Raw genomic sequence first — 19,177 nt, 5'->3', positions numbered from 1 at the left:
AGAAGGAACAGCAGTGTGACGATCCACTACACACCACTTCATCAGAAGGATGGAAAGATGAGACTCTCTTGAGCAACTAAACCGAAGGATAGGACCTTGTGGCAATGGTACCTAAATCATTTGGATTACAACATTGAAAAGCAATGCTATAATGCAGACTAGAGTATGTTCAAGATAACTTCTGCTTTAGAAAGTGGAGGATAAGCATATAAGAAGCACATACTTTAGATTTTGTTATGGCTATTTAGGGAGGAAAAGGGGTAGGTTAAAGATCTAAAGACAGAAAAGTAATTTGAAAGAACAAGATCATGGAAGAGTAGGTTTCAAGAAGCCATGGAAAGAAAGGAGAGAATCATAAGCATAATGAGCTTGGGAGAAAGGCATTTCAGCTGTCTCCTAGAGCCAGTAGATACGGCCACATAAGTGACAAAAAAAATACAAGCAAGTTGACAATCTTTGAAGAACACTATGCAAAAGCTATCCCACTAGGAGAAAAGATAGAAGTAAAAATAAAAAAAGATTATAATTGCCTAAGGAAGTTATTTACAGACGTGAAAACCTAAAAGAATTTTACACAGAACAAAATGAGGCATCTAAGTGCAGATATCCACACATATGCAAAGCCAAGCAAAACCAAAGGCTATTACAATTCAGAAGGTACAAACTATTTTATGAGTATACCAGAAGTAAGATGACAAAAAATAATTCCATTATTTCAGCAGAAAGAACAGCAAGTATTAAATGTAGAAAATGCTGAAACTCTTTCAGGATCAGAAAGTGCTGAAAGACTTTCAGCATTCTCTTTTCTCCAGTCTTCATTAAAAAACCCACAACACATTTAAGTACTTATTGCTATCAAAGAACTGGGAGTAAAACAACAGTAGAATTAGAATTAATTAGATAATATTTAAATACAAATGTGTTCCAGTTTGCAAAGTATGACAAAAGTCACCCTAAACTGAAAATCATCCCTAATAAATTAGTAAACATAGTAAGGAAGAACAGAAACAGATTGAAAAGACAAATCAAATTTTTCTGCTCTTTCGTGCCAACAAGGCCAGTTAAATCCCTCTAGTTCTGGGCACAAGAGCTTTAGAAAGATGAAGAAAAATTGCAAGTTCAGAGGAGATTAACAGAAGCCATCCTACATTTAGACAACATAACCTAAAAAAGGAGAAGGAACTGAATTTTGTTAAAAAAAAAAAACAAAACTGTAAAAAAATGAAGATTAGAGATATGATGACACCTTTCAACAGCATAAAAGATGGTTAACAAAAAGATAGGGAGCACTTGTTATCCCTGTTCATTGTGGAAAGGACAAGAAAAAGTTAATATGGAAGCAAGGAAGTTTGATTAAATAACAGGAAATTTGTCTGAATATAAAACATTGGAACTTTCTGTCTGGGAATTTTTCTAAAAACTTATTTATTGGAGGCTCATGAATAGATGAGAGGTTAAATTGTCAGACATCTGGATCCTTGCCATAGCAATGGATTAAAGGATTTCTGAGGGTTCCTTCCAACATTTCTCCGAGTAGAGCGAGCTGTAATTGTAAATTAGGGTGGTCCAGCTCAGTTTCAGGATATCCCAGTGCCATGGACTCTTTCCTTGCTGATAGCAACAGTTGCCAAATACAGAGCTTTGCAGCTGCCAGTCTGATCCTGGTCTGTCTTCTGCTGGGGTTGTGGTAGCAATTCTGCTGCAGGAAGGGGAGCAAGCTGTGGCAGACAGAAGGCAGCTTTCACATTCAGGCTACATTCTACTGCTGTAGGTCTACAGCTGTCCCCCATCATCTTTAGAGAACAAGGCAGGAGAGCTGGATCTGATCTACAAGCTGGCAAAGTACTAAAAAAATAATAAATCTACTCATTTGTATGATGTTTTAGTTATCCAATACAATGACCTTTAGTACTAAAAACCTCAACTGAACTGCTTCTTATATAAAAGAAAGTTACTGTGCTTTTTCAAGAAAAAATAAATTCTCAGACTGGTCATCCATCCAAACAGCTGTATATTATTTTCATTTAGAGAGAGTGGTCACAAGACAACATTTGTAAAACTATGTCCAATTATTTGCTGAGTGGACCTCAACATATCATGTTATTCTTAAGATATTTCATTTTTTAATTTAAAATGTATCAGATGGTTCAACACAGGAAGCAATTTTCCTTACATTACCTGCTTATTCACACTTTTGCTATCACAGCACTACCGATAAAGTGAGTGACAGATGCCTAAAAATTATGACGAAAGTGCGATAAGCCACATGCAAGATTTGCAGGCTTACCTTATGATGACAACAATGACATATGGTGCCTGAGAGCCCCCAAAAAGAGTGGAATCAAAATTTTAGTTCTAGACTTCAGATAAATGCAACAAAGTCATGATAGTTTACATAATTTAGGACTCTCACTTTAATGTACTCACATTCTGTAAAACAGTTTTAGTAAAAATAAAATCAACTATGTAAACTTACCTAAATCAGGCTTTAACTCAGTTGGCAAACTTAGCTTCCTGGACATCTTTGCTGAAAAGTGAAGTATATCTTTTTTTTAAAAGGATTAAACATGATTCTGCTGGCCTTTATTTGCTTCTTTCCCAATATTTAATATATCATTGTTTATTACATTAATTGCAGTACTTAACAGGATTTCTACTAAAGCACAGCCTCACTTCCACAAGGGAGGGGTGCAAAGTAAAACGTGGCAGATACCAAAATCCCCAAAATACAGCACTTTGACTTTTGCCAAGCTTCATTTCTCCTCAGGCTTCAGGAAGAACTTGATGGATTGGATGGATTTTGCTTTGGCTCAACCTCAAGTTTTATCTCCTCAGGTGAGAGGACAGAATACAGACTCTTGGCTATTGCAAGAATGTACACTGAAGTTTACATAAAGTTAGCATCCCATCCCCTCTTCTTCTGCCCTACTTCCTGATCAAACCCAAGATATTTAAAATAGAGAAAAGATGAACTTTTAATTACACTAAACCATTAATGCACATGTGTAAAAAGCTAGTAATCTGAGATGCAATCCGTAACCATGAAAACGTTACAGAGAATAATTATAAAATGAGCAGCATACAAACACTTGCAGCACTGTCAAACAAAAGATAGTATAATTTTGATTATATTGCTGAAGTCAAAAACAGCACTTGAACTCATCCCTGACTTGGAAAATTCTCTTTATAGGAATGGAAATCTTGCGGTCCATTTAAAATGCAGTACAGTATTAACAAATGCTGATATAATAAAAGTCACTAGTAAATTAGTAGCCATACATCCCTCTTCCAGCTTTCAACAATTACTGGAGAAGGAATAATTTTGATGTAGCTAAACTACTAGACCAGGGCTAGACTCTGAATTTATTTCCCAGCCACACGCTTGAATTCTGATATATCATTTAATTCTTTACCGTCTTGTAAAGGTAATACTTCTCTACCTAAAGCAGATCTTGACAATAGCCTTATAATTCTAGGAGTACCTTGTAATGGATACCAGTCATAAAGCAGCCTGAACCTTACTGCTTCTCTCAGCTAAAAATAGGTAATTTATTCTAATTATCATTTTAACAGAAATCATTCCGTTTTCTACATATCCTGAAAAACAGCATGTGATTTAAAGTTACTTCCACTCCTTCAGAAAGTGAAATACTTTACTGTATCATCAATTATGCTCATCAATATTGCAAATGCTAGTTATCTGAATAGTTGAACAGTTTTATTCCTGTCATACATTACAAAAATTTGAGAATAAGACTCCAGAAATAATCTTCTAATTTCCTTCATGTGTCAATGTTACAAAGTATGTCCTATTCAAATTAAATTGAAATTACTTACTCTCAGAATGAAATGCTAGTCACTTTATTTTAGCGCAGGCTGAAACTGAAAAGGGCAGTCCAACTACATGTTTTCTACCCTCATCCTTGCATTGGCACTGGCATCTGCCTAGCTTAATGGGGAGGCCAAAACTCATTTAAATGAAATTTCTGCCAAGGGTTGTTTTTAACAAGATCAACTCCTGTTCCAGATCAGAGAGCTCAGCTATACAAGCAGAAAAGCACGGTACAAAACAGCACTAGTGACCAGGAGGTCATCTTTTTGCTGTCAGCTTGAACTTATATCAGCTTGAAAGGAGATCATGAAACCTCACCTGGAATTGTGAGTTACAACATGGGCATTCCTCATCATAAAACTTGTTTTCTGTGTTAGACATGTAAATCATAAAAGCTGAGGTACTGAACAAAAGCTCAAGTATGCACACAGAAAATAAACTTGAGTTATTTTTGGCTTTTCACAGCTTTTACCATGTGTGAATACCAGCAATGATTAATTAGTCACTTTGAAGACCAGAGCAGTCACTTTTGGCTTTTCAAATAGAAGTGTTTAACACATGATTTTAAAAACTTGGAGAAAACTGACAGAAAAAAAAAAAAAAAAAAAGATACTAGGTAACAGGTAATATAGCAGGTAATAACCAGTACAGGCAAGTGTGTTAGATTCTAAGAGTCAGTCCCCCAGTTTTAGCTTTTTGCTCCTTAGCAAAAGGCCAGCTCTGTGAACTAGTTTGATAAGGTAAAACAAATTTGTTAGACATCATTTTCTACAAACACTGATCTATGCCTCATTAATAGGACAAGAGAATACACAAAGTGTTAAAACGGATGTCATTGCTAGAAAATGTGCATTAATGTGCTATGCAAAAAAATACATTTCAAAACACACATTAATGTGTCAAACCCCTCAATAATTCAAATGTAAATAGGAAACAACAAACTATTTAAATAGCAGTACTGCCATCTTGTGTTTAAAGAAAAAAGTGTCTAAAGGTACAATAAGAAAATAGGAGTATTTTGCCAGCTAAGCCATTTTTAACTAACATTACTTAGTATAAAAGAAACCTGCTTGTATTCATATCTGGCTTATGGTTTACAATAGTTTTGGAAAATTCAGTTTTGCTATGCCCCATATGAAAAACAGCAACATGATAGACAACTTCTATGACACAAAAGATACAAATCAGAGAAATGGAAGAGATACAATGGAGATCTACAGAGAGAGCGCTCAATGTCAGGCTTTTTACTCCAGTTGTACAACAGGGCAAAGGTGACGGTGACTGCTCCTGCTGGGTGTAGCTGACCTCAAGTAGTAGCTGTCATATCAGAGCTTAATACCTCTCTTAGTGGTGGCGGTGGTCGCTGAAGTGTTTACAGCCAAGACTACCCTTCTGTGGCTGGTGTGCACCAAGGAAACAGAGACAGGGGAGACATTTTGCTCCTCCTGGCACATTGCTGCTCAAGGCAACAATGACTATTTTGCCTGTGTTTAGACCTACATTTAATACTCCTCTAAATTAGAAAACCTAGAGTCATACACACGCACACACACACACTTTCTGTTGCTAATATGTATAACATGAAAGTATGACGTTAGAGAACTGTCCAAAACCAACATTCAAGATTCTTGGAGATTTCTCATAGGTGAGGCTTGAGGGGCTAAGGTGTTAAAATATGAAAGGTTACCTTGGCATAGTGTGTTGTATTTCAGCATAGGAGTCTCAAGCAATTTAATGAAGAAAAACTGAAGGCTGAGACATGACTGAACTATCAATAGGAAGCTGTGGCTTAAAAGTAATAGTCACATTTTATTGGCAGTGTGTTATCCTGAGCTGATACTTTAGAATGTATAAGCACATCAGTTTGAAAGCTAGAGTGATTACTCACGCATTCCTTATTTAAGGAAACAGTCTAAATCCTTTAATAAAAATACTAGAGATTATAAAGGAGACAAGCGCCTTGGTGTTTTTACAGACAAAAGAACAGTTTACATAAAGCCTATTTCATTTAACATTTCATGAGAAATAACTAAGCAGCTTAGAATGTTAGACATACCAAAGTTCCCAAATTATTCTATATTTGACAACTACACAGAAGTGAAAGATTAACATTACCAATTTCAAGATGCTTAAAGAATTGAATACTGTACTGGTGACAGTACAACAGAGAAATAGATTATCAATGCTGAAATCTCTAAATTTGATATCAGAGTAATAAAGCCATTTAACAAGAGAACGTAAGAAGAGATGTGCTTGATATATCCAAAAGTAGATCAAAGTACTAAAAACACATTCAAAGAAATAGTCTTGCTCTGACATTAAGGCAAATAGAGAACTTATTATGAGCATCTTAAGATTTGATTCCATGAAAACCGCATTAACAGTCAATGACTTGAGCACTGTTTGAAAAATTTAGGTGTACACTTAGAGTGTAACAAATGTGAGAAGCCTTATGTCAATAGTAACAGCAGGCATTACAGAAGTTTGGAATTAAAGCTGCTCTGCTTAGATCTGCCTACAAATATTGTTCGCAATTGTTTTTAGATGTATAAACTGCGAAAATAAATCAAACCAATTTTCCTGAAAAGTATCTGATGTGTAGCCTACTGGAACAGTTATGAAGGTCTAAGAGTCTACAGTATTTTGCATGTACCTTTACTAAAGCTTCTTCCAGAAATGGATGTTACAATACCCCTTAACTTCTGACCTGATTTGTAGCTGTAAATTTAATTGCATATAACTCTTCATGCCAGATAATTGACTAACCAAAGTATGAGTAAAACAGCTTAAGATTTTGCTTCCACTGAAGTTGGATCACAAAGCCTTTCTATAAAAATGACATGGCCTTGGAAATTAAATACTTCCTACCAATTCTTCTTGCTGTAAGTTCATCTCCATTTGATACACTTCTCTGTACTACTTCACAGCACATTATTTATACTTTCAAATATTTGCCATTCCCAAGAGAAATGGCTGCTTTTAATAACGGCCACAGTATTTTCTATAGTTTCTAGAAATGGTTAGTTAAACCAAGTATCTCCAAATAAAAGTTCACCTCTGATGCAAATAAAAGGGAAATGTGACCCAAAAGCAACATACTCACGATAGGTCTTTAACTTGAGTTACTATCCATTCCTTAGCATGGAACATTCACAACTGAGTATTCAGAAAAAAAACAGAAGACCAACTGATCTTAACAGTATATATGGGAAAGCTGAAGTGTTGGTACATGAAGCATTTACATTTTGGTTTATTTATGCTATTTTTTCAGTCTTAGATGGTTTTTGAACCTTTAACAAAGCAAGAATCCTTGTCTGACGCTGTCAGTAATGACAGAAATCTGTAGAAAGGAAGATGTCTTTACATAAATTCCAATAAAGTGATTGATAATGGCTTCATATTTCTAAATGCACGTGTATTATGTTACTACCTTACAGCCCTATCACTGAAATGAAATTACTTTGCACTTTGCAAGCAGTATTCCCTTACTTATTGTTCCCATGTGACAAAAACCACAGGAGTGATATTAAAAGCAACTGAAATTATCAATGTAAATAATTCTTGTTCTGTTTCACAATCCATTTGACAGGTTATATTTCACATATTGACAAAGAATGGAAAGAACTTGAACTGACTGCACTATATGCCAGTGCAAAGAGCTACAACTGTCCTACGTACAAATTCATCCATGTGAACACAGTTGATGGTAAACAGTATTTCATACAACATGAAGTTAACAACAGTAAGTGACACTCACATTTTACAAAACTCATTGTCCATTCACATTTAGCTGGTAATTCAGATTAAAACAATGAAATGCAAAACCATGCAACTATTAACACCAAAGAAGAGGTGTTTTACTTATATGGAAGAACTTAGAATGTAAGTTAAGAAAGAGCCATGCAGAGTAAACATGCCAGATAAGGTATAGAAAACATGGCAGTGAAAAAAAACATTCAGTGCACAGCATTGAACCACTCAGAAGTCTAACAGAATGCAGATGAAATAATTAAGTTCCTTCAAACTTCAAATAAACTGTGCAAGTTACACAAATCACAGTATGGGCTGACTGGGAGACGCTTATGAATTACATGTCAAATGCATTATTGTCGCAATTAACTCTGTGTTTAACTTATGCCCTGAAGAACGCATTACTTGTAAATAAATGTTTTGCTTTTTTAGCTGTGAAAAACATTCACAATACTTTCAGTTGAAAGGCTTCAAGCTGAAGCAGATATCAACAGTTCTACAGAATTCATTAGCATGCTTTATTAATACTGTAACTTTACTCCGAAAAAAGTAAAAAAATAATGAAGTCGCACTCAAACATACTATGTTTTTTGCACAAGATAAGTTGTCTTAAGTTCAGAAGAGACTGCTTTAGGACAAAGGGGAAACATTACATCATCAACAGGCATTGACACAACATGTACAAGATTAAGTGGTGTTGTTCTTGTTAGAAGAACTAAACGTAAGTTAGCCTGAATTTCCTTTAGGAGAACATATTAATCAATACTCATGTAAATGATACTCAGTTTTTAATAATTAGAGATGACTTGACATATTATTGACAGCCATTTGCTTTCTTGAATTATATTCAGGCTTCCACTGTCTCAGAACTCATCTTCCATAACATTTCTGTTACCACTGCAAGGAGGGCTCAACGTAGTACTAAAAAAAGGGCATATTCTTACTCTTCCTCATTCTGTACCTCAGATTCCAAAGAGAACTTCATCATACTCATATTTATCTCACTGAATTTTAAATGATTCTTATTCTCAATTATGGAATTGCGATGGAAGAGATTAATGGTTTAGGATAAAAGTTAAATTCCCAAACAGCAAATCCAAGGGAGACTACCAGAAAAGAAATCTCTTCCTCCCTATTCTTAACCTATGGTTCCACACAACCTATGAAATAGTAATTTAGCAAACAGTTTTACTATATAAAGTAGTTTCAACCTTTTGATCTGACTAAAGAGATAAAGTGAAATCCTCCTACAATGATATACTAACATACTAAACAAAACCAAAATGAACCATTAACACAGTGATTCTGAAATTAAAATAACCATATCCTGGTTATGGAAGAAGAGTCCCTTCCCCAAAATTAAATCATACAGCCTCTTGCCTTCATTTATGTAATGGCCCAGTTGTCAGAAGCAGAGTTAATTTCCATTCCAATCATAAAAGGGTTCAATCTGCCTGCATACAACATATTCCAACACAATTTTGTCACCAAATTTTTTAGACACCAGTCTGGAGCTGGTAGAGTATTGTGTCACTGATGGATGCAGAAAAGTAAATACAGTTCTGGAACAGTAACGGGGGGTACTTATATATGACCAAGTCCTCTTCCAGACAATTAAATGAAAACATGATACTACCTCTATCTTGACCACAGTCATATGGAAATCTGACCATATGGCTATGAATGCAACACAAAAAGAAACTAAATCAGCCACATGTTCTCAAAGAGAGTGTACCTTTGCAAAAGTAGTGGAATAATGTTGTCACTCGCATAGACTGAACTCTTAGAACAGATTAGAATTTCACCCATCCAGAAAACAGAGAAGTGCAATTGTAAAGTCAGAGAATTTAAACCACCAACATAATTGATTTTTTAGAAATTAATGTGCCCAGTGTATTTAGTACAGAAGCAGCCCACAGAATTACCAATTAGCATAAAGGATGAAAAATTAATAACTTAATGCATTGAAATTTGAATTTTATTTTGGTTTTTTTTTGCTGCTGGGTTAGTGTTGCATAGAGTAAGGCACTGGATTAGGAACAGAGCAGAATTTTTCTAGTTCCTACCTATGTCATTGGCTACCATCTTGGAAAACTTTCTGCTTTTGGTCTTCACTGTAAATAATATTTTAATAAAAAAGATCAATCTAAGTGTATCAAAGGATGAACTGAAGAAAAAATAAGATTATAGAAAAGAAAAATACTGTACCCTTTTCTATAAAATTATTCATTTTTTGATCATCATCAGAATTGTTTGGTGAACCAGAACCTATGAGTGAAGACAGAATGAAATGGATATACAAAGATATATGTTTGACACAAAACCAATGTATTAATACAAGCTTTGAGTTTAAGGAAAATACAAAGATGTATTAAAATATCAAATACTGATACTGGTATTCTCTGTAGCTGTACTAGACACTATAAAGTCCAAATTATTTTGGTATGACAGGAATTCTGCGATATTGAGATTAACCACAAAAATTATAATGCAAGGTAAAATGTCACAGAGTACAAATTTATTGCTAGAAATATTTCCCTCATTGAATAAAATGCTTACGTTTATTATCTAATCATGGTTCCAGACACAAAGATTAACCTAAATTATGATTCACAGAACACTGCCGCAACCATAAGCTCAAGTTTGAAAATCTGTTTTTTTTCCAATGCAGTAATTCGCTTTTGGATCACAGTACTTCAACTGTTCTGCAGCCAACTCAGAGCCAATGCTGCCACCTGGGATTTTTCTGAATCCTTAATACTGAAAAACCAGTGGTGGCTATAGGCCACAACTTGAGGCTTACGATTGTCATGAAATTAAAGCTCAGTTCAACTAAAAAATGCCAAATGTCATTGGATTTCCTATTCTTATTTTACACTTTCACAATATAATGCAAACATTTTGACACTCATGAACACAAAAACTTGACAGTTTACAACACTATGCAATGTTTTATGGCTCAGATAAATGCCACTGGAGCCTAAGCTTATTACATTTTAACTTCTGTAGGAAAAAGCAGGAGATAAAGTTATTATTTCTCTTGCATTTTCACAGTATTTCCATAGTACTGTGTTATTAAAACTGCAGGACACTCTCCTAACTTGCATAGGCAGGTAGTCCCTTTCACAGTCCTCTGAACTGTATAACCACCCACTGGAGGAAGTCTAATAGAAGTTAGCTTCCACTTCTCTTCACCTGGGCATGGAAAGGTGGAAGAGGTGGAAGATTTAGATCACTTGAGCAAATGCAGACTTCAGCCCAAACAGTGACTGGTCTGTTTTACAGATCATATTCTAACAGTCAAAGCCAATAATGCACTTAATTGCAAATCCCATCCTCCAATCTTAAAGCTAGTAACAAGCAAACTTTTTGTGCTAGTGTATTTTTCTCTTAACTAGAGAGCCTCTAGACTGGAAAAAGTTCATTTAAATCTGGCCTCTGTCCTGCATCTCAAGCTCAGCAATTCTGTGCAGCTGATTTCTCCAAAATGTCCTCTCTTACCTCTCTGAAAACTGTATGCCATTTTCAAGCTTCCTTCCAGTCTTGTGCTCTTGCCCAGAAAAGATATAAAACTTAAACCAAACCTAAGGAACTGCAGCTCTTCTGTCTTCACAAACACCACTAAATGATTTCCTACCAGGGAGGTGCCTCCCTCCAAGTACATTTCTCAAAGGAAAACTGGAGAAGCCTGCCATGAATCTTATCTCATTCACCAAGAGCTGGGAGGAAAGGACAGAACTGAGGGAAGCAAGGCACAGTCCAACCTTGCTACTTCAAGATTCTATTTTACAGGGGAACACAACAGTGGCTTTCCCCCTGCATCTTTTGTCCATTCACTATTTTTGGTACTTTAGACTTATTTCTCTTCAGTATTGTGTGTGTACCTAAGACATTATATACTCTTTTCCCAGAATAGTCAGTTCTCCAAACTTCTAGATTTTATTCTAATATGAACTAACTTCAAAATAGTCTTCTCAGACAGTCAACTCAAATTGGAGATTGATTTCTACCTCTGCAGGATTAGGAATTTACACCTAATTCTGTTTCCTTTCAGGAATTCATTTGAATCCATCTATTCTAAGTGGCCACCTTTTTTGATCCTCTTAAAGAAATATCCAGATTGCATTAGTTTTTAAGCTACTTCAGCAAACACAACTCAGGAGGGAATGAGGTAGGTAAACACAGAGGGAAGGGAGGCAAATTGTTAAATTTCAGATTTTTCCATATAAACCTTGATTCGGGCTTGCTTTCACTGCACTGTTAGTGGAAATGGTGAATTGAGTTTTACTCTAGTTCAACTCTAAATTAGGAAAGAAACCCTCTAATTCAAATTAAATAGTGTTTTAAGTTTTAGCAGTACCAGTTGGAAGTGGTTTGGGCTGACATTTGAGTGATGCTGGAACAAGGGGAAAAAAGGATACAGGTTAAGGGTTACAACTCATTAGCTGTTCGTTGTACACATTTTATAGCAGTCTATCAGAAAGCAGACTGGACTTTTTAACTGGGTCAAATTTGAATACCTCACTAAGAACAATAATTCTCCTCAACCCTGAAAGTGATTTACCGCAACTGCAGCACTGCACAACAAGGTATTTGCAGACATTGGTCTTGATATTTAAAAATGAAATAGGTAAGATTCGCTTTATTCTAAACACCACCATTAAAAATCATGCTGAAGCTGACTACTTCAGCATGCCAATACTTAGCATTACGCAGGTTTGTCATGAAATCACATCTTCAGTTAAGACTTTTTAATTAAAAATTTCCAGCCAAAATTTACTTTAATTATAAATAAATCTGTTACTAAGAAAGGGTTAGCAAAAAAAGAAAATTACATTGACTGATCCAGATGAGTTTTGCACAACTTAAAATTAACATCAAAAGACTGCAGTTGCCAAATCAGAAATTAAAATTTATGTTAAAATTTCTACTTGAGGTACAAACAGGATATTTTGTTTTGTTATGCTTTCAACTTGGCTTTGAAAGGTACAGGCTACAGTAGAAAAGGAATCTATCTTTAGATTCCTATATTGATTACCATTTTGCACTACATTGCAAAGAGCACACAGACTACTTAAGTTACTTGAGTAAACCTGCAATTTTGTCCTTTACTCTAACTTTGAATGAAACAGATGAAGTGACATATGACTTCAAAAGTTTTCTCACAGTAATAGTGAAGATAAGCGACAAGTTTTTAGCTACTACATGAAACATTCATCTTGAATACTATATATTGACATGTACTATCAAGCGTTTACATGGCTATAACCTCAACTAGGCAATATTAAACAAAATACTAAATAGTATTACATATTGCTGAAGCTGTCATGTAAAATATTCTCATACAGCATTGGCAACTGAGGAAAAAAAAAAAGGGAGGGGGAAGCGTGAAGTAGGGAACTCCTACTTTGTAAGGATGCCAGTTTCTGAAGACCTCTGATTCCAAAGAAAAATAGCAATTTACCACTTATGAGGAAGCAGAAGTAAACTAGCTCTTTTTACAGAAGTAATCTTTACCACTTTTGAGGACTCTGAAACACAATCACATGGACTATTACAGGAATTTGTGCATCTCTTATCAATGTTTCAAAATTCCATTGTGCAGTATGTTCCCTGAAGCAAAAGTATTTCAGATTATATCTCTCTTCACTCATCTTTATGACATATTCCTATTGCATCTCTTAAATCATCCTTGCTTTAAAAATGCAGCTGTGCAACACAGCAAAATTCATGACAGCTCAAACAGTTTGTGAGAAGACAACAGGTTTGATTTTATATAATTACTTAACTAGTAAGTGTTGACTTAAAGCATACCATCTTCTGGGCAAATCAGAAGCTGAAGATCAGAGAAAGTTATGATTACCTGAAGTAGGCGATTTGCAGCGGTCTTCTGGCACCATTGTACCTTCATTAATATCACAAAGACCTGCTGGAACACAAAACCAGTATATAATAAATACAGCTGCTATTTTATACCTTCTTCCACTACAGTTAGGAACTTCATTTCTTATTGGCTACAAACCAGTCAGTTGTGATAGAATTTCTGTTATGTATTACTTTTTTTTTTTTTAAAAATTGAACATTACCCACAGTGACTGTAGAGTCACTTCTTCCTACTAAAGCTTTCTTTACAAAATATGCTTCCTCATTAAATTTCAGTGAAAACCACCATATTTTCAGCAAGTCAAGACTTACCAGAACAGTTATTTACACACTATAGATATATAAGTACAAATATTTCTGTTTTGAAAAAATCCTAGAGTTATATTAAAAATATAATTGCAGAAGAAAGTCAGATGAAAGAAGATCTTGAAGATTATAACCATGTGTGCAGTATGATGCGTGAAACTACAGTGCATTTTTTTCAAATTATTTTCCCACTGTTAGTGATACACTTTGTATTTGCTGTTGCATTGCCAAATTTGTTTTCCAGCAAAACTCCCTATTGATGTCACTTACAGAATTTAGGTTCTAGGGTGCTTACAAAAATGTTCTTTCTTGTATGGAGGAAATCCACTAAATTCTTACATTGTCAAATCTGATCATTTGAATAACTGTAATATGTTAATATCTAAAAGCTCATTCCTTCCGTTCCAGTGAAGGAAATAAAGCATAGGAGTCCACAATCAGATGCTAAAGATGGAAGTTGCCTCATAAGGGTCCTAAATATTATTCCCTAGGACTAACTAGAAGTATACAAGGTATTTTTCTATTTTCCTTTTTGACCAGAACTTGCTGTCAAGACTGCCCACGATTAAGAAAAGTGAATTTTATTGATATTTTAAGGCTAGTAGAGCATCTTCAGGTTTATATATTAAAGTTTTCCTTCAGAAATGTCGTGATGCGATATTAATACCAACAAGCATGTAATGCTTAACACTAATAGTTAAGAAATATTTGTTAAAATGAAAGGTTTTTGCATGCACACAAATATTTCAAATAGTCAAAAAGCTTGAGAAGTGTAATGGTAATGGCTAAGGCAACAAGGGCTTGCACATGCAAAGCCTGTCTATACGGCTATATACTACACATTCACTAATGCATCTGTACATACCTGTTAGACAACAACAAAAAGAAATGGGAACAGCACTACTCTTCTATCAAAGCTTTAAAATTTCCAAATACTAAACCAGAAGTTAATCATTTAAAGGAAAAAAAAGTTCTCCTGAAATACTGTATCCATGTGGAACACATTAAAAGTATGTTGCCCTCACACACAGTTTAATTTATGCAAAACAGTCTTTTTTAAGGTTACTAAGGGCATGTACAGCTTGAACCTCAAAACTCAAAGGCTAGGACTGATGTGAAATTGTCAAACGATCTTCAGGCTTGGTTAAGCCTATACTGAACAACAGTCCGGGAACTGTTTAAATTCTAAAATGTATGGTGAAATACCAGGTGGAAGCTATACGTTTTCACTACACAGAAGAAAGAATAAAGCAATTCATTTATTTATCTATCAGTAAATCAATGAACACTCTGGGATAATTGTGGTACATATTCTCTAACAAAGTATGATTTGACATCTGAAAGCACCAGAGTTTTAAACATGCATGGGGGTCTAAATGTTTTGTACTAGACAGGGTAGTGTAAAAAGATTTTTTCAAAAATCCAGGTGCTGCTCTCCCAACAAGCAATACAAGTTTTAGATAGTAGCAGTGCTGGGAGGACAAACCTGTACTGTGCTTTTAGAAGTAGTTGTGTTTCTAGATCATGCTCTTTCAGGAACCAAACTGAACAAATCCAAACATGCACTTCAGGAACTTTCCTGTAAATATTTAAATTCTTTATCTTCATAGGAGGAGTTTAACTTCTCACACTACTTTTCCTATGAAAATTCCTGCATTGACAGGAATAGTCTTTAGCCAAGAATGAAGTCACACACCTGCATGCATGATTTCTCTGTAATAAGTCTTGAGGCTATAATTTGATTAATATACATCCTAACTCAGATCAATTGATCCAACAGAAAACCCCCAAAACATTCTCTCATCATAAACCTGTGCACTAATTTTATGCATTAGGTAGGATTTATCCCACTAAAGAGTAAGTGAGCATAATGACAATCATTATGGCACATAAACCTTGGAAATCTAAGCATAGTCATCACTGCTATTATTTAAAACAGAGAAGAAGGAAGAGAAATAGATAAAAAGTAATTTTACCTATGACTGTATTATTATTTAAACTAAGCAGAGAATAACAAGAATGATCTAAGCCTGTGAACTATGAGGGTTTGTCTGTGACCAATGAGAAGAAACTGGTGTAACAATCGTTATTGCTGTTCATCTTAAAACCCCAGGTACCCTGATAGAAGCAGTGTGCGCACTGGCAGTAAGGCAGCTCTCCCGGAAAAGTTTTCTGGTTTCAGGGTTACAGCGTATGTGCAAATTGCTATGGATTACAAAAGCAAATTGATCCAAGAGTTTCCATTTCAGAACTGTAAAGATCACAAGCTGCTAGAACACAAATATATGGAAAAGTGACCTTCTAATAAGCTTTTAGCTTATCTCTCTCTGAACTCTAGTAGCAAGAAACTTGAAACCCGCCCAAATGAATGACCAAAAAAAAAAAAAAAATCAAATAATGTCATTCATTAAAGACATAAAAATTACCATGCAGCATTAAAAACTCCCTAGACTTACAACTGAAATTAACTGATGTATAAAGTAAGTTTCATGAGACATTTGCCAGCTTTTCCACATAAGCTTTAGGCAGATATATCTCTGAAGAAACTACAACTTGACTGGAAACCAGCCTAATGAAAAATTACAACTAGAACTAGCTTGATATGAAGATGTAAAGTTAGAATTAAAAACAATTAACCTGAAAAACAGAGTCACAAAAATCGCCAAACCCAACAAACTAACTTTCTGATTCAGTTTGGACTTGGCTTAGCCACAGCTGATGTCGGTTTGGTTTAGTTGATGTTCAAGTTAAAAATTCATACAGCTCACGTCCACATCCAGTTCAAGAAGAAAGGGAATAGGGAAAACAACTAGAACAAGCAACCCCAGAAGAGTTCTAGGCACGTATTTTCTTCAGGTTTGACTCAACCCCAGTTCTGAATCCCTTGTAGATCACATTCAAAAAAAGTTTTTTTGATGTATAATAAAAATTTTTTAAAGTCACATGCATACAAAAAACTGCTTCTATTTTGTCAGAATCCTAAACTGCCTCTGGTATAGCTAAGAAATACTAACTTATAAAAAGTTGTATTATATTGTACTAGTTGAAAAATCACATAAAATCTTGTAACTCCCACCAATAGTAAGTTAAGAGTTAAGATTGGTGTCCTATGTGAACTTAATTATGTAACTTAGCATGGAAAAATAACAGCTGTCCATAAGTTTTGGTGTTTAGTCATAAAATTACCAATTGTTTTATAATTTGGTACCAGTATTGACTTTCTTAATGGCTCCTGTCATATTTAGCAAACAGTATATCAAGCAAAGGTCTCTAAACAGTATAAGCCTCCACTGTGTATGGTTTTCATCACACTATAAAGCTTTTACTTACACATTTTATGTCTTCCAGCACATGGCCAAAGTTGGTTTCTCCCCCCGCCCCCAATACTATGATCTCAAGGCAAAGGTTGACTTTGTTTTTATCCTTGACAAGTACCTGATGACACTGTCTAGCAGGCCTTCACAAAACACATATACTGCATGCTTCACAAACTATAAATTGTCACCCAAAACATGTGAGTAATATACCTGGTTATGAATCACTGATAAATTCCAAAACACGATCCCAACTGGGAGCTTGTATCTGTTGAGCTAGCCTGAAAAGACAGTTTACAGTCTAGCTAGTGTAGAGAGCCTTGTCTCTAAATAGATGCTGCTTTAAGACGGGAATCTGAATTTCTTTTCTGAGTAGAAAAAAATAAGATGACAGAAACATACATCATATTCTTGCAACAGAACTGAAGGGAAAAATCTTGCATTTCCATTCATATTTTAAAAGATATGTAACTCTTACTCTATGAACTTTTTTTAAAAAAAAGTATTTTTAAATTTTCAATTGGTTTACTCAGGACATGCCATTTACTGAATTACAAATATGTATGGAGATACTGATGATCTATTACATAGACATTTGATGCTGGAACATACAGAATAGCAGGGTTCTTAATGAGGAAGAACCAATTCTTGCTGCCTTTTTTGGGAAAAACCTATGGAAGTGGTGGAGTAAGAGAGAATAATGTTTTCTTACTGCTTTCTATACTGAAATAATTTAATTTTTGGTTCTATCAATCTTGGGCTACAACGTACAGTAACAATATGCTGCTCTGCTGCATGCTGTCTGAACCTGAACTTAATGTAACTAATTAAGAACTTGTCCAAACGCATGCACAGGTTAGTATGATTTTTATTTTTTTTTTCAATGCATTGTGGTTGTCTCAGAAAGAATGGGAAACATACTCAGTTTCTCCAAAACAACCACATTAAATACATAAGCACTTATTCTAGGAAAATTTAGAAATTAAGTACTAGTACTCCCCAGGTTATTAGAGCTGTACAGTAGTTGAAAATGTCTTTATTCATAGAAAAATAAAAGTATTAAGATACAAATGTTTTAACAATAAAGAATTCAATGAAGGCATATCTTTCAAAACAAAACCAAGGAAACGTTAGTTCCTTGCATTTTTGAAGACACTAAATGCAGATATTAATGTTCTAGAAAGGGAGAATGCAAAATCCAAATCTTATAGTTCCAATCCTATAAATATAGGAAAGGATAGTTCTTTAATGTAACAGACTTATTTGTGAAAAATTACATAGCAATAATGTTTTATTATTTAAGCTATTGAAGTCTGGGCAACATACATTGAAAGAAGTACAAATAATGAGAAATAGTAAATAACTCTAGAGAAGTTATTTTCAGTTTTTAGAAAGACTGTAGCTCCAGCTGACCAAGATACTGGCAGGACAGTGGAGGGAAAGAGAATTAACTACATGGTTAAGAACTTAACTCTTTTGTACAAAACCTGCTTTAACATATTCCTAAATTGAATAGTCCAGGTAAATTCAGCTTTACAATTGTTGGCTTCAGAAACCAGTTTTGGCACTTCTGTCCATCTTTTACTTTCCTTAACAGTAATAAATCAGTGGCAGATCCTGGTTTTCAGTTCTGTATCATCTTAAGGTGGAAGCATTTCTTTTATGCCTAGCTCCCTTTGTCCCTTGGAAGCAAAGGATGGAAGACTATACAGAAAGCAGTATTTGCCTATTGAGCCTACCCCTCTCTACCTGTCTGAAAGATTTTTTATTTTTTTTTTTTTCTTGTTAGGGAAAGAAATTTCCCAGAACTAAGAGAATTGGACCACAATCTCAAGGGGTGTTTTTAGTTTTGGTGGGGTTTTTTTGTTTGTTTTGGTTTGGGTTTTTTTGTTTTGTTTTGTGGGGTTTTTTAAATTATTTTTTTTTACTCCAGGTCATTCTTCCCTTAGCTTAGTTTTATTTCACTCTCCTTCATTAAAAAATGGGATGATATTACCTACCTCTGCCCAAGGGCTGGAGAAAACTGGCATCCTAGGGAAAGGAACAATGTTATGCTTTTAAAAATCAGCTTTATGTTATGTTCTCCAAATTG

General features: G+C 34.8%; 1 protein-coding gene across 14 annotated transcripts in view; it reads right to left on the bottom strand.

Annotated features, from left to right (window-relative positions):
• The window catches only part of STXBP5 (syntaxin binding protein 5), a 118,418-nt gene that overhangs the window by 14,143 nt on the left and 85,098 nt on the right, over window positions 1-19,177 (bottom strand). For 3 of the 14 annotated variants that reach the window (XM_041125623.1, XM_030021352.2, XM_030021354.2), the window contains 4 exons: window positions 13,446-13,511; window positions 9,791-9,850; window positions 9,649-9,696; window positions 2,477-2,527 (listed from right to left, as the gene is read on the bottom strand). In XM_041125623.1, the coding sequence (XP_040981557.1) occupies window positions 2,477-2,527; window positions 9,649-9,696; window positions 9,791-9,850; window positions 13,446-13,511 (225 nt within the window). The remainder of the gene's footprint in view (window positions 1-2,476; window positions 2,528-9,648; window positions 9,697-9,790; window positions 9,851-13,445; window positions 13,512-19,177) is intronic. The other 11 variants (XM_030021353.2, XM_030021355.2, XM_030021356.2 and 8 more) reach the window with 6 other exon arrangements.

The sequence above is a fragment of the Aquila chrysaetos genome, chromosome 8 (genome assembly GCF_900496995.4).
Source record: "Aquila chrysaetos chrysaetos chromosome 8, bAquChr1.4, whole genome shotgun sequence".
Taxonomy (NCBI): Eukaryota; Metazoa; Chordata; class Aves; order Accipitriformes; family Accipitridae; genus Aquila; species Aquila chrysaetos.
The sequence above is the reverse complement of the archived record's forward strand: the minus strand, read 5'-3'. Positions and strand labels throughout refer to the sequence as shown.